Source organism: Sander lucioperca, chromosome 3 (genome assembly GCF_008315115.2).
Source record: "Sander lucioperca isolate FBNREF2018 chromosome 3, SLUC_FBN_1.2, whole genome shotgun sequence".
Taxonomy (NCBI): Eukaryota; Metazoa; Chordata; class Actinopteri; order Perciformes; family Percidae; genus Sander; species Sander lucioperca.
The window spans coordinates 14,249,521-14,265,345 of record NC_050175.1 but is presented as its reverse complement, the minus strand read 5'-3'; the positions used below and the strand labels follow the sequence as shown (position 1 = coordinate 14,265,345).

Sequence of the window (15,825 nt, the reverse complement as noted above, 5' to 3'; positions counted from 1 at the left end):
GCAGGAGTGTGTTGTCTCGTGATAGGTCCAATCTTCTCTATGTTGTTATCACACCTCAATTACACTTACACTTACACAGTTTGTTGATCTACGATACATCCCGTGTGGCTGGTCCACAAATCCAGCCACGTCTTCTAAATAGAGTCATGAATGGAGAGCACCAGCTTCAGCGCCAAGTTGACGTGGTGGAAATCAATGCCTTAATGAGACACGTGGGCCAGATGTCACGCAGTTTTGTTCTATTGACATTTAAATAAAGGTTTGTTATCATTGTTACAGATGATTGTTTTTCTTCGCCCCAGACATTAAACACACCGGAAAGTCTGTGAATGCCATTATCTATAATTTATGATGATGCTGTAGTAGCCTATTGCAAGTGTTATGACCTGCTTTTCAAGTCAATATCAGGCACAGGCCTACTGTGCATTTTGTTACAAATTGATATGTACGGGTCACAGATTATAACAAAGTAGAGTGTAAGAAATATAGATTATATAACAGAAGCATCAGCTACCTCACAAAAAAGCCTGTCACATCTTCCTTCTGTATCATCATCTGACCCTGACAACATCAGAAGTGACACTAAGTGAATTTTTTTTTTAACTCTTAGGCATACATAGCTTCCGGCACCGCACACACTTCTGCGTGAGGGCCCACCGCTTACATAAACGATGACTCACTAATGAATCACAAATGATTATCATGATGAAGTTAGCCTTTCACCCTGTAAACACACACTGGTTGCGAGCAACACTTCATTCTCTAATATCTCTGAAGGAATCTGATTTACACCCAGGGTGGTAGCGCTGTTAAGCATGCAATGGCTTAAAGAAGGATTTTTTTTCTTACACTACCAACAATGTCTCTTCTCATGTTAGATATTCATAAGATCCTACAGCATAACGTGATGAATCCTGTAGTGTATTTATTCCTAATGTATATATGATATTATATGAGAAAAAAAATTATTCTGGATCTATGTGTGAACATGCAATGCCTTTTTTTAGCCATGGAAGCAGTCAAACTACAAATATCTCTGAAATATCTCAACAAAGATAGATTGCCATGAAATCTTGTACAGACATCCATTGTTCACAGAGGATTAATCCTACTGACTTTGGTGATCTCCTGACTGTATTTGTGGGTTTTAATGAAATGTCTTAATAACTATTGGATGGATTGTAAACACCTTGATGTCCTCCTCAGGATGAATCGTAATAACTTTGATGAGCCCTCTATTTTTTAATCCAGTGCCATCATTAAACTTAATACCTGCGAAAGACATCCCCCTCAGCTTCAGCTGTGCTTTGTATTTAGTACTGATTAGCAAATGTTAGCATGTTGAAACGCTAAACTACAATTGAGATCTGTTAAACCTAAATTACATGCTAAATATTAGCATGTTAACGTTTAAGATCAAAGCATTGTTGCACCTATTCAGTACAGTCACAGAGAAGCTCATATGGCTGTGGACCCTTAGTCTTTTTTTAATCTTTGCTGATCCCCTTTGACGTATTTGTGCACTTTTGTGATAAGTGTATTCTAAGACGGCTGTGTTTTACATTCATGCTCCATTTAGATGTTACTTGACAGATAGGATACTGTTGGGTATTAATTTGCTGTCTACGGCAGAGTAGATTAGCTTTACAATCTTTTGATATAGCTGAAACAATATTGATAAAGTGTTGCTAATTGTTTAAAGGAATCAGCCCAAATATGGCAATGCTTTTCATAGAAATGCTATAAATAACAGGTGCATGTCAGTATAGTGACAGAAGGAAATGTGACGTAGTCCTCTCAGATAATAGGAGTCACTGAGATAACACCGGGTTACTTATCTTTCTACATGATAATGAGTGACTGCTGATGTCAGATAGACGGAGTGGGATGGCTTTCATTACAGTGATTCAGCCCACTCCACGATATGCTAATTTCTATTAAGAATGACACTCAAAATTTAAATAGCACGTCATGCACTTTCACATTGTCTCCAAACGTACAAGCCATAATCATATCTTTTATTTTACAGCCAGTTGCATTCAAAGGTGCAGTTTCTAAAAATGCAGTGCAATGTAGAACAGCAGTTACAGTATAAAAGCACAGCACCATTTGCCACTTTACAACAGTTTCATGTGAAGCTATTTGGCTTGATACAATATTGAAAAAATATAGGTTGTTTTCTCCCAGCCTTAAAAATGTGCACTACTGTGTATCTGTTATGGTTCAATTGACATAATAACTGCTCTACATTCTCAAAAGGGTAACTACAACAGATACATGTTTGTGCTTTTCCATGGACACTAAGACTACATATAATGCCACTTCAGTTCAAAATGTGTTATTTTGCACATTCATTTAGTACAAATACACTGACCTGAGATTGGGATTCACAATCTGAGACCTACAATGGTACAGGGATTGATAGAATACAAACCCAGGAAAGCTACTACTCGCTACTGCGCTGTAGTTTCAACCCTAAGATTGGTTGAATGAAGGATACAATATAAAAACACCACAACATGTGAGGGCATCAATCCACAATAAGTGATAATGGCAAGGAATGGTGGCTGTTAAAATTAAATAGTTAAGTCATATTATTATTATTATTAATCTCTTTCCTGGTATCTGAATGGTTGTATGCCCCAGAAGTGTATCAGCCTTCTTTCTGTTTCTTCCTCCTGGGCTGTTTTGCTAATACATACCCAACAGAGAACCATTTCTGGTTTAGGACTTCATCACGTAGACAATCAATGGCATTTGATCAGAATACTGCTCCATTGAGAAAATGTGAGATCTTTCATGTCTTATTGAGTGATAATTTTGTGATTAACATCTTTTGGAGCATCAGCAGCTTTTTGTGTTGTGGGGGTCTTTCTGCCCTCTGGCTCAGTCTTTCTGGGCAGTCTGGGGCTGCCAGCAGCTTTCCGGCCGATCTGAGGGCTGGAGGAGCCAGCAGCCATTTTGCGTTGAAGTAACGGGCTCTTGGAGCCCTTGGGCTTCATTGGCGTCAATAAAGAGTCTATGACCTTTAGTGACCTCAGGGTGAGCAGACCACAGAAATAGTTACACTGGTGCTGAGAGACAAATTGCTCAAACACTTTGGGATTCCCTTCAACAGACAGTCCTTGATGCCTGCAGCAACACACATCAGACAAAAAATGTTACAGTCGTGATGAGTATAAATGTAAATTACCTGTAAAATGAGATTTTCACAGCATCATTTACAGAAACAACACAAATATACTAACCCCGTCGATTTGACTGAAATCCCGACATTGGTGATCTTGGTGTCAACACCTGCAAAACAACACCACGCAATTACTTTATTTTTCTGTTGTTCAGGTAACATTATTCAAATGTGACAGACATGCAATTTGAACTGTCACCACATTAAATCCAGTCCTTAAATTATAAAAAATGTAAAACTACATAAAATTCTTATTTTATCATAAATGCTGCATGTGTGTAATGGACCTGAAGGTGTTTAAAATACACATTAAGGGTTGAGAAGGTTAGCAAAGTTTTAAGTAGCTCAGCACACTTCTCCCTATTGCAAGCAATATTTTAGCCCATTTGCTATGGTAAGGTGTGTAATCTGTCAACCGATTTTAAGTTTCACATGATCACGGCCTCTTCTGTTCAATATGCTACTGATTTTAACACAAACTTTGTAAATGTGAATGTTTGTCATGTTGTAGGATAAACCAGGAGGTAAAAAAGGAGGTGACCAAAGCATCATCATATTCTTAAATATTTTAGCCACAAATTTAGGGAAAACATAAATTTCACATTGCCCTGTTGTATTCAAGCGTCCGCCTACCTTCTAGCCGAGTGAGTAGCAGATTGCCATTGGTCCACTGAAAGATCCAGTGCTGCAGTGCACAGCACTTCTGCTCCGCCTCAGAGCCAGACCTCATGTCTATTCTGCCTGTCTCATCCAGGACAGAGTATTTCTGATAGACTCCTGTCAGATCAGCCTCTACTGATGCATAAGGGACTGTATTTGCTGGTCGGTACATCAGGTAGACTGGAATCACCCTGTGTGACATAGATTGGCATGCTGTGAATGACTTTTATGTTCCATGTACTGTAAATAATACTCAAGAGGATGTTAGCATTTGATAAGGAGTTAACTGATTGTACTTACTCAAGAGAGGGGCCAAAGTTTTCAATCACTCTTGCCTCTGCTGAGAAGATTTTGCAGTATTCACGAGCCAAGTTCTGAATTTTACACTCCTGTATGCAGAACATTGGAGAAAAGCCAGTAAAGATAAGCTCAACTTAAATCAGTACATTTATTTAATCTTCTTTTGATTAATGCCTCAGTAATCCTATGTGGGTGGCAAGAATGACACAAGACTGATTCACTTTAATGCTGGATTTGTTAGTTCATTGAATGACATTTAAATTTAAGAAGATGCAAATAAATTACAAAATCAAACTTTTCTTATGTACCTGCTTGATAATGTCGAGGTTCCTGTCTATAAGGCAGCTTTCTGCTTTGCCTCCATAGGCGATGGGGTTGCGCACTTTAATGATACATGTGTTTCCAGACTCGAACACAGGCTCCAGACCATAGATGACTTTTGCCCTCCAAACTTTATGAGAACAGCCATCACCAATATGAGATTCCTGCATCATTATACGGCCAAATAATTTGTTACCCCAGACACCAGAATCAGCCACACCCTTGTTGAATATCATGGGTGTCATTTCAATTTCCTCTCCAACTGCGTAGAGAAGAATGTAAGAATGACTCAGAAAAGCATTTGGGCTCTGACACTGGAAAACTGTGATCTTAACATGTAAAATCTCATCTTACCACCAAGGTCCTCACGTAGGGACATTCCAGCCAAAACTGCAACACAGTGAGAGAGAAGACAGAATGAGACTTGTTGCAACCCAGTAATGCAAGGAAACACTGCAAGGAAAAATGTTTATTTTATGCCAAATGTAAGCTAAAAGAGTACATACTATCTGCACTAAGAAGACAGTCTGTGGATTCGGTTCCATATTCATTTGTGATTGTGCATCCGTAAACACCAGAGTCTTTGCATGATGCCTGAACAATGGCAAGATTGACCTGAGTTTCATCCCCTGCACTGAGAAACAAACAAATTACCACAGCTATATTTCTTGCTAAGACTATATATATATAAAAAAGACACAGAGATACATTTTATAGGAAATAATATATTTCATTTAAAGTATGTTCAAATTCTTGTGAAACTGCAGATTTACTTTCGAGTCACTCTGGAAACTTACTTTTTTTTAATCTGAGCAATCCTCTCTTCATTTCTGTACCATTTGATTGTAGAGTCACTAAGAACGTTGAAGAACTGGCACCACAGTTTCAAGTGTCCTGAGGCATCTGCGAAGGTTTCGCCCCTGATCTTACGAATAACTTGAGGAGCTGGTGGGAAAAGAGACCAGACACAGACAACATGGTAAGGAAACTTCCCTATCTTCTAATTATCAAGCAACTTGATGTATCTAGTCTGATATATACTGCATGTGCTATATATACTCTAAATAGCAAAGGTTTCTTTGCTTTAAAGCTATAGTGCGCATATATTTTATATTAATTAACGTCAAAACAAAACTCTCTCTGTATTTCTCAGTATGGCTATGTATGACTTTCGAATGCAGTTTTACGTCACCCCCAAGAATGGATAACAGCAGCGTTCAGCTTTGGAGACAAAGAGGATGTACAAATTAAAAGATCTCTTCACCTGGAGGACAGGTGGGGGTGGTGCGCGATCACCAAAGACTTGCGTCATGTGGATGCACCAACAGTGTTGTTGTCATTACTTACAATTCCTCATGGGGGTGACAGAAACTACGCACTATAGCTCTAAAGTATATAATAAACTGATAACTATATTCACTGTAACCCCATGCCTGTGTCAAAATGCCATACTGATTAATATACACATAATACCACATAAACATGCACTAATGTTGACAGCTATTTTACCTTTGAATGGATCATGCTTGTCCTTCTCTGCAGGTTTCACCTCAGTTATGGGGCTGTGGAGCTCCTCAGTGGGCGGCTGGCTTGGTGCTTGAGTCTCAGATGTCGTCTTCCTCCTGCTTAAGAGCGGAGAACGCCTTTCTCCAGGGGACATTTGCTCCCCACGGGGCTGAAGCAGAGGTGACCGTCGTGACAGGCTTGGAGACGTAGAGAAGGTCACAGGACTTGCGAAAAGCTTGCTGCTCTCTGTAGGAACTTCCTTTTTCTGAATTTGGTTATCAACTGGTGATGTGGCCTCTGAGGCCTCCTCAAGTTTGGTCTTGGGTACTAGTATTTTGCGTCTGGCCCCAGATGCCAGCTCTTGTGGAGTAGCAGAAGGAATGGGAGAAACACTCTCTCTTTTCTTTAACAATGGACTAGCCTCAGGAGTTGGATTGCTGAAGGAGTCAGTCCTTGGAAAATCCTCAACCATAGAGCTATCCTGCTGAATGATGTGAAGATTTTCCTCTTGTGTATCTGTGCCAAGTACACTTTTAGTGGGAATCCTTTTTGCACTCTGCAAAGAACAGTTCTTTGTGTCATGTTCTTCTATTTTGTATTGATCTAGTGTTGTGGAATTCATTTCAGGAATCCCCTTTACAGTTTTGCTGTTGAGTTGTGTTTCTGAGGTTAACATGTCTTTGCTTTGAACAGGTTCACCTTTGGCATGCTCCAAAACTGTAATATTTATCTTTTGACTGCTGGCCTTTATCACTGCAAGTGGAGTCCCAGGTCCTGGACTGACAGTTACAGATGTAAGTCTTTTGGTAAGTTCGTCCTCAGAAGTCGAAGGGGGGAAATTGTGTTTGACATTTTCACTCCCAGAAAGCAAAACAACAGGGCAATCTTTCAGAGGAACAATAGTTGATGCTCCATTTTCCTGGCACATGTTTAAAAAACTTTCATTTTTTCTTTTGTCACTGTCCTGAAGTCCTGCAGTCTCTATAGTGGTGCAAGTGTCTACGACAGAGATGGGTGGGATTACAAGAGGTTTTTGTAAAGCCTGAACAGGCGGTGAAGTTGCACCTTGAGACTGAATTTGTTCCTGATCCGTTTTATATAGTTGATTATAAACCTCCATGAGGGTTTCCTTTATGTTCCTAGGAGGAGTAATACTTGTCTCAGTTTTCTTGTCAGACTTCTTCACTTCCAGTTTTCTGCCATCCTCTTTTAACTCTGCACATGTTTCTGTCACAGCTGTAGTTAGATCTTGTACAAAGCCAGCATTGACTGCTATGGCGGTCACTGAATTTGCTAGTGTAGAGTCAAGAGCCTTTAATTGTGATCTCAAAAGTTCAGCTACAGATATGACTTTTGTTACAGGTTTATGAATTTCCTGGAAGTCTTTAATCTGGAGTTCGGATGTGTTGTTGTTGTTGTTTTGAGTTTTTGTTAGGAGTGGGTTAGCAGGCTCAAATAGAGATGACTTCAGATTCTGTAATGCTGAACTAGTTCCCTCCGCCATTTTTAATATATGCTCATTCTTCTCAGTTTCTTTATTACATACATCCACAATGATAACATTAGTGTCTTTATCTGCTGTACCTTTGGTGATTTCTGTTTCAGTGTGTTCTATCATATGCAGAGCAGCACTTTCAGTCTCCATCTCAACTTTCTTCTCATTTGGGGCCACGCTGTCAGACTGCACTAGAAACTCACCTACCTCGTTACCCTCTACCTTCTCACTAACTTGTATTTCTGTCCCTTCAAAGGTTTTTATAGCTGTATCAACTTGGCTTTGCTGGGCGCTGGAAGAAACATTACACCCTTGGGTGTTCTCACCACCACCGGGGCTTTGGAGGGTTGACTTCTGTAGGTCTGTAAAAAGGACTGTATGGCTTTCATTTGATCCCCTGGAATGATCCCATGTGTCCTGTGTCATTTTGTCCATTGCTGCTTGTAGACCACTGTGCAATGAAGGGGTCTGGATGTCATCTGTCGTGGTCTCTCTCTCTGATAGAGTCTTTTGTGGTGGTTGCACGTCCATCTGGTTGGGTGGAAGCTCAATGCTAACAGGTGCATCATTCCTGCTCATCATTGTATGGGCCTGTGTAACCTTGGGGCAAAATACAAGCAGACGTTTCCATGCTGTAAATACTTATTCACTTATCCCTGGCTATTCAGAACACGGATAAACACATATAATTTTATAAACAGCAACAGTGTAACCAGCAACAAACAGAGAATAGAATGGGAAGACCCTGGAGCAAAAAGAAATGTGTGAACCAGAGAAACGATATAGTTAGTGATGAACAAGAAATCTTTACTTCACCTATTATGCAATGTTCACATGGCTCTCAGTGACAGAGGTTCAACAGCTTGGATCCCTGCCATATTAGTGTTTGCATTCATGTTAGTAAGCCTGTATACAAACCTTAGGATATTTCTTAAATCATTTCTTTTTACATTTTGAATATGAAAACAGTTTTAAAATCCATATTGACATATTCATTCATCTTGACCCAGAATCCAAATCCAGCACATTAACTAACATTGAGGCTCAACTTTTTGCCGTGACACTGAAAAACTGTACTGTAGTGATATATTTGATATATTATATAGTGAAACGTGAGCACACTGCTCTCTCTTTCATACATCTGTGCCATACAAGCATGTTTGTTGAGCTTTAAATACCCATAACAATTGTAATTGAGGTGAATCCCTTTTTAAATTAGCACGAGAGGTTCCCTGTGTGATAAGTCATTCCATCATGGATGAGATAAGCTATGATAGCTTAAAGGTCCCATGGCATGAACATTTCACTTTATGAGGTTTTTTAACATTAATATTAGTAAAGTTCCCCTAGCCTGCCTATGGTCCACCAGTGGCTAGACATGGCGATAGGTGTAAACCGAGCCCTTGGTATCCTGCTCTGTCTTTGAGAAAATGAAAGCTCAGATGGGCCAATCTGGAATCTTCCCTTTATGATATCATAAGGGGAAAGGTTGCCTCCCCTGTCTCTGCTTTGCCCGCCCAGAGAATTTGGCCCGCTCATGAGAAAGAGAGAGACATCATGGCTTGCAAACAAGCGAAGCATGGCAGTTGGTCAAGGCCACACCCCCACCCTCCACCTTGCCCCCCCCTCTCTCCTCCTCAATAGCAATTAAAGCTACAGACACAGAAATGGCACATCCTAAGGAAAGCTCATTGTGGGACTGGCTCTAGTGGCTGTAATTCTGCACCAAGTCTGAATTTCGGGAAAGAGACTTCAGATACAGTATTAGGAGACCACTGAGGCCTATATAAAAGCATGCAAAAAGCAGCATGTCATAGGACCTTCAAGGGTTATTCTCGTTTCCGCCCCTATGTTCCTTCAAAAAGCAAAACTTCAAAAAACTTAGAACATAGTATGCAGTGTTGTTATAAAATACATAAAAATTTCTTCATGTTTTCCTTCCCTACATTCTATCTAATTCTGATACTGTGAAGCCTTTTCACAAGTAAGGTGGCTATTTTATATTTAAGTGTGGCCAGAAAGGAATGCGAATCATTTTAAGAGGTCCTTCAGCTGTGCAGTGTTTTGTCTCAGCTCTCAGTGCCGTCAGCATTCAGCCATGCAGCTGGAGTCAGGACGATTGCATAAGCAGTGGACAATAAGCTTTTAAAATTCACATTTCAAATAGCAAAACAAGTCCTAATTTAGGCAATTTGCCAAATGACCCTCCATATGATGATGATGATGATTATATACTGTATATATATATATATATATATGGTCTAAGGCTACAGCCAGCAGCTGTAGCCCTAAGTAGCTTAGCCTAGCACTTGAAACAGGAGGAAACAGCTAGCTTGCCTCTGTCCAAAGGTAAAAATCTATCTACCAAAACCTCTAAAGCTCACTAATTAACATGTTATATCTCATTTAAAGCTGTGGTAGGCAGTATAATTTTGGCATTGTTGGTCTAAAGCTTCATGATAACCTTTGAGCATATTTTAATTTAAGTAGTCTGAGAGAAAACAAAACTTCTGCACCTCCCATTGGCTCAGCAGTGGTATAGATCTTCTCATCTAGCAAGTAAACAATGCATTTCCCAAAATGTCAAACTTTAGACAAAATCTGCTTAGTCCACATACTAGTATTTTCAGATTGCCAAATTTAACAAATATAACGTTACATTTATATCCTAAGAAATAATGCAACTCTCCCTTTGAACCAACAAATCAAATGCACTGCATTAATCTACCTGTTGCATGATCTGTCAACATGTGCGTCATTTAATTCTTGTCACACAGCGGGGCATACTTGTAAAAGCTATAAATAGCTCCAGGATGCTTGTGTTACTGATGAGGCCTGTCTTGGCAGATAAAGGACTCATGAACTAATGCAAGGGCTTGCTGCTCACCTCATTCAGCAGGGCAGACACAGACACATTATTTTGGCAGGGGTTTGTTTCCTTCGCAGACAGCTGATCTCCAGGCTGTTTATGTGGACGCTGAGGTAAAGCATTCCTGTTTTCACACGGTGCGTTCACCGGCTCTCCTTGTGGTAAACATCCACCCGTGGAAGTCTTTGACTTCTCACCAACATCCATGACTGTAACATGTTCTGTTTTAGAAATGTTCCCTTTAACTATGCTTAGGGGTTGTTGAGGTTCTGCTGCAGCACTTGACTGCCCTTCTGTTGAGGTTAAGTGAGGACTTTGGTTCTGCATTGCCAAATTTTGTTCTGTATCTTTGCTTCCAGCTTCCTTCTCATGCTTTGCAGCTTTTTTACCTTCAGTTTCTGACACAGTATCATGACTTGTAGATTTAAGAGCAGCTGGGGGTACTGAAGCAGTGAGCTGTTCTTTCTGTGAAGGCACAGCTACCTCAACACATATGTTTTCATTCTTTAAAGGCCTTTTAGCTAGCAATACTTCCTCTGTTTCTGCTTTCTGATGTTGTTCTGTCATGTTTCTGCAGTCTGAATCCACAGCTGATGAACTATCAGTGTTCTCTACTTCCATAAACTCTTCTGAATTCCCCTCAGACTGTACTGACTCTGTGCAGGCTATAGCTACAGAGGTTAAGGTCTCATTTATTGCCCTCCTCTCCTCAGATGCCTGCTCTCCTGGTGTACTGTTGGAAATTTTAATCTTCTTTTTGACAAAGGGAGTTTTGGGTTGGTGAGCAGTAAAAATCTTCTGGGCAGAGTCATTTATATATGTCTCGCTCTTGTTGCCATTTTCATTGATGGTTTGTCCATTAGTTACAGCAGACACAGCTCCATTAGCGATGTGGACAGGCTTTTCCTCCACGTCTTCCACAGTTGCCTCCTGTAACCGGGCCACAGTCTCTACCGCTACAGCCTGATGGCTCTGCTCATTGCCCTCATCCTCCATGGAGCTTGGTGTGCTGAGAAAGGCCTCCATTGTGGAACGGCGTTTCCTCTGCGTGCGGTCTGGACTGATGGTTCGTATCGGCTCCTGGTTTTCTTTACCTTCCGCTTCCCGGCGTCTGTTCTCTGCCTTTTGTTTGAGCTTGGCAAAGTAGCGCTGGTGGATCTTGAACTCGTTCATTTCACCCACCTCCAGGACCCCAGAGCAGGACACAATACCTTTATTGTTGCTGGCTGAGGCCTGGTACATAGCTGCATCCTCCACAGTGCAACTGCAAAGAGAACCCAATTTAAGTTGCCTTAATTAAAATTATATTGAGCAAGATCCCTGATAAAAACAAAAGTGCTGTGTTAGCTAAACTGTGCTCAGGGGATAAGCTGTTTATTATTAGGTTTACTTAATTTGGGCAAGCTGGTCAAGGCACCCTCTTAGTATTTTGGACTACTTCACAGCAGAAAGATTGAGATAATACACTATGGGTTTGTTGCCTCCATCAGATTGCCCTTTGATGTGTAGTCATTCAAATTTCTTAAAGTCTTTACAGGCTAATGCAGATTTGATCTTGGTAGAACAAGTTCCAAACATACATACTTGTAAATGTGCAGGGAATAGTTTTGTCCATTGCGGAATATTTCATATTTAGGCAGTCCACAGTATCTGTCTAACTGGATATCATCCTTATACCAAGTAACTTGAGGAGTAGGGTATCCTGGAAAAAAAAAAAAAAAAAACTAAGACACAAATCTGGATATCAGGGCAAACAATTTCTATCAACTACAAGAGGTAGCAGTTTAGTTCACAATTGCTTCACTGCAGCATAAATATCAATCAATCAAACTTTAATTATAAAGCACTTAAAAACAACCAAAGTTGACCAAAGTGCCGTACAGAAGATTACAGTTATTAAATAGAGAATTAACTTGTCTTGTAGACTTTCTCAATTATTCTCAATAGACGCTAAAGATGCATGAAACCAGGTGTATATCAGAAGTAAAAACATTTTTGTGTTTTCCCTGTAATACATTTCCATTAGTTTATAAACTGGTGTATGGTCTTGCAAAGTGTTACAGTGAAGCCGTGTTTACCTGTAACCACACAAGAGAACTTCACATTGCAATTCTCAGACACAGCTTTTGACTTGAGGGTAGTTTCAAAGGAGGGCTGTGTTTCCTCAGTTAACTGGGCCATCATGCTGCAGAGTGTGCTCCTGTGCAAGACAACGGAGCTGGTCAGTCAAGTTGTTATTGTAATTTTAGCATTATTCCATACATACTGGATTATTGTTTTGTGTAGATGAGCAGTTTCCAGACTCAAGAGCAAAAGTATTTACAGGAATTATGTATAAGGTTGTCTGAATTAAAAATTGCAGCCTTTAACAGCTGAGCATTGAAGGAAAAGAAAACTTATTTCTCTAAGCGTGTGCTGATTTGATCACCAAAGGCAAATCCAAATTTAGGCTAAGATTGGTCCTTATTGAGTGTTATCTGGTTTTCACAAGAGGCAATAAAAGCAGGCAAATGTTAAACATTCTTTTTTTTTACAGACCACAAACAAAAGAAAGCATTTCTTGTGATCTTTGACTTCTGAAGTTCAGTATAAATAGCTATTCAGCGTGTCCTTAGAGAGGTCTAATTAGTCCATATGACATTAATTATAAAAATGAAACATCAACATCACCATAAATATAATGGTTCAAGAATATTAACCCATCATTGCATGTAGAAATGTGGAAGAAACATCAACACACATATGTTAATACTAATTAATGTTGGCTTTCATGCATATTATAAGAGCATAATCGTGCTGCTTGTATACATGACGTGCAGTTGATCCATGTCTGGTGTTGACATCCATTTCAGTGTTGGGTCAGTGCACAGTTACTGTTACACTTCACTGCATGTTACTCATGATTAAGCAAACAAAGAAAGACAGTCATACTAAATACAGTCACACTTAAATTATATATTCTACACAGTATATTGCTTGCAGCATGCACTATACTACTGTTTATCTTGTTGGAGATTCAGTGTTTACAATAAATGTTTTAGTTCTAACTTAAATTCATTTTTAAGCTACAACTGTTTCAGTGTTACAGGGAATTGTGTCTTATATATATATTATTATTATTATTATTATTATTATTATTATTATTATTATCTCAAAACACTCTTTGTAGCCTATGAACTAAGGTATCATTAAACATTAAAGAGTGGAACCTATATGGTCAACACTGCTTGTTCCATGAACGAATCTTTCCATGCAGAAGCTGTTGGTGTATTGCTTGATGTGAAATGGGGCCCATGGTGTGTAACTGAGATGCTATTCTTAATCAACAGTTTATTTAAACTCTGGTGACCATGGCAACAAACAAAATAATAGTATGCCACACGGGTCTGTCCCAGGTTTGGAAAATGTTGAAGTCCTGATGTTGGACTAACATGGTCTCTATAGTGTTTTTTAACAGGTACTGTAGCACAGCACACCAGGTTAGTGTTGAATCCGTACCTGTTCTCTGGCCTCACGTTAGAGAGGTAGCTGCAGCCACTAGGTCGGCTACTCCCGCTGATATTATCCTCATCGCTGGATCTTCCATTGCTAGAAGAGGAGCGTGTCATCGTCCTCCGTGAACCCATTTTTCACCCGAAAAAGGAATACTCAGAAGGGAAAAAAGTTCTTCAGAGGACAAAAGTTTGTGTTGTCACTTTTCTTTTGGCTTTCCGGAGAAATTATTGAGATATGAAAGAGAACAAGGAGTTAAAAAAACATGAAAACACAGACAACAGGAAGTTATTATGTTACATAAAGTTCTATTGAAATGTATACTTTCAAAAAAGTGTTTTTCTATAGTTTGAGATTAAAAACACAAACATCAGTAAGAGATGCTCTGTAAAAAATGCCCTATTTGACTAGTTGCCCTATTCAATATGTACATAAACAACATTCAGAAGTCTATTTTATAAAGTTAACTCACCATTCACAAGTTTCTCTCCCTCCTTTGACAGATACCCCACGGCAATGACTTAAGGCACTGCAATTTCCAATCAAACATGAGCATGCGTAAGCTGCTGGACTATTTATAGTTGGCCTGCAAATAGGCACAAGAGCACATCACACTTTCCAAAACTTGTCTGTGGACCATTTATTTTACAAAACACAATATGCCAGCACTAAAAAATGAAAAGCTATTTAGTAAAAGATCTAACAAGAAAAATCCTTCTGAAGAAGAAAAATCCACAATAAGTCCATGTAATATACATGTAAAAATACAAGGTCATCCCAGGTTTGATGGTTCTCCAAATAGGAAAAGAGGATTTAAAAAAAACAGGGTGATGTTTTTTTTCTCCATTTTGTTTCCAATTGATTACATGTGTTCAAAGAAGAGAGGGACAACTTGTGGTCAGTAGTTGGCTGCTCTTCTCCTCAAACTTTTTAGCTCTGTGTACAGATGTAGTAAAGAATCATATGAGCCTGTCAATCAGGAGAATGACGCATTCACTTTTAAGTCCATTTATATGAGCAGTACACTCTCTCAGTCTTTCAGTCACAGTTACTTTCCAAACATGAACGTGTGGAGTTACAATGACCCCCCCCCCCCCATTTGTTCTTTAGAATTATATGGACTTTAAAAATATTTAAATAATTTATAATATGATAAGATGGTAAAACCTACCAGGCTCTCTGGCATGCATTGTCCCGTGAGCGACAATTGCATTGGATCCCCAAAGGAGAAGCAGTAGGAATAGAACAGCCTTATATAGGCAGATCCCACTGACTGCCAAAGAGCTATGGGTTATCTTCACACAAGCATGCACACACACACGTACACACAGTCTTTCTCTCATACACACAAATGAGTGATTAGCAGTTGAATTTGAAATGTTCTGTACTTTACGGGATGCGTTGGTTTGGTTTAACGTGATTCATATAAAAATGTTACTTCTGTCTGAAAATAGGTACCCTGTTAACATTTTTGTTTCTGATCAAACAAATCATAGTTAAGTAAAAATGTTACTAACGAGTAAGGGGAGAACTAAAAACTATCAAAACAAACCTTTAAGAATGATTTATTTTCACCATGTACTTGATTTTTGCAGGGTAAACAAGCTGCAAACAACTTTTCTTCGAATTGATTGGAACTGGCACCAGTACTATGATTTACGGCTTCCTCAGAGTGTTCTCCCTAAATCAAGATCAAAGATATGAATCCAAATGTTCTCTCGTTACCACATACACTCGTCATATTACGCATGCCAATGTGCCTTCTGTTCAGCTATTTACATTTTTTTGTTCTTCCATCCATCCATCATGGTCTACCGTAACTCCCACATTTTCCACTTTTCTTGCCAGGGAGGTGACCCACTGACTCAACTTAAAAACCAAGATTTACTGAAGAAGTTATTTCAAAATAAGAGAAACTATTAAACAACAAATAACTAATTTCACAATGAAGGACCTCTAACCCCCCAACATGGACACACAGTATGGCCTTTCAGA

The 15,825-nt window shown here is 39.4% G+C and overlaps 1 protein-coding gene across 2 annotated transcripts; it reads right to left on the bottom strand.

The window, feature by feature from the left end:
• Window positions 1-1,996: 1,996 nt before the first annotated feature.
• On the bottom strand, window positions 1,997-15,059 carry alpk3b (alpha-kinase 3b). Of its 2 annotated transcripts, XM_031314340.2 has the most exons (15): window positions 15,002-15,059; window positions 14,303-14,416; window positions 13,837-14,044; window positions 12,417-12,538; window positions 11,923-12,040; window positions 10,357-11,602; window positions 5,978-8,069; window positions 5,266-5,413; window positions 4,975-5,102; window positions 4,823-4,858; window positions 4,456-4,730; window positions 4,148-4,236; window positions 3,821-4,038; window positions 3,249-3,297; window positions 1,997-3,132 (listed from the first exon to the last, which is right to left on the bottom strand). In XM_031314340.2, the coding sequence occupies exons 3-15, from the start codon at window positions 13,962-13,964 to the stop codon at window positions 2,805-2,807; spliced, it is 4,977 nt and encodes a 1,658-aa protein (XP_031170200.1). In that variant the 5' UTR covers window positions 13,965-14,044; window positions 14,303-14,416; window positions 15,002-15,059; the 3' UTR covers window positions 1,997-2,804. The 2 variants fall into 2 exon arrangements, with proteins under 2 accessions (XP_031170200.1, XP_031170202.1); XM_031314342.2 differs by lacking the exon at window positions 14,303-14,416 and having other exon boundaries at window positions 2,805-3,132; window positions 15,002-15,058.
• Window positions 15,060-15,825: the final 766 nt, after the last annotated feature.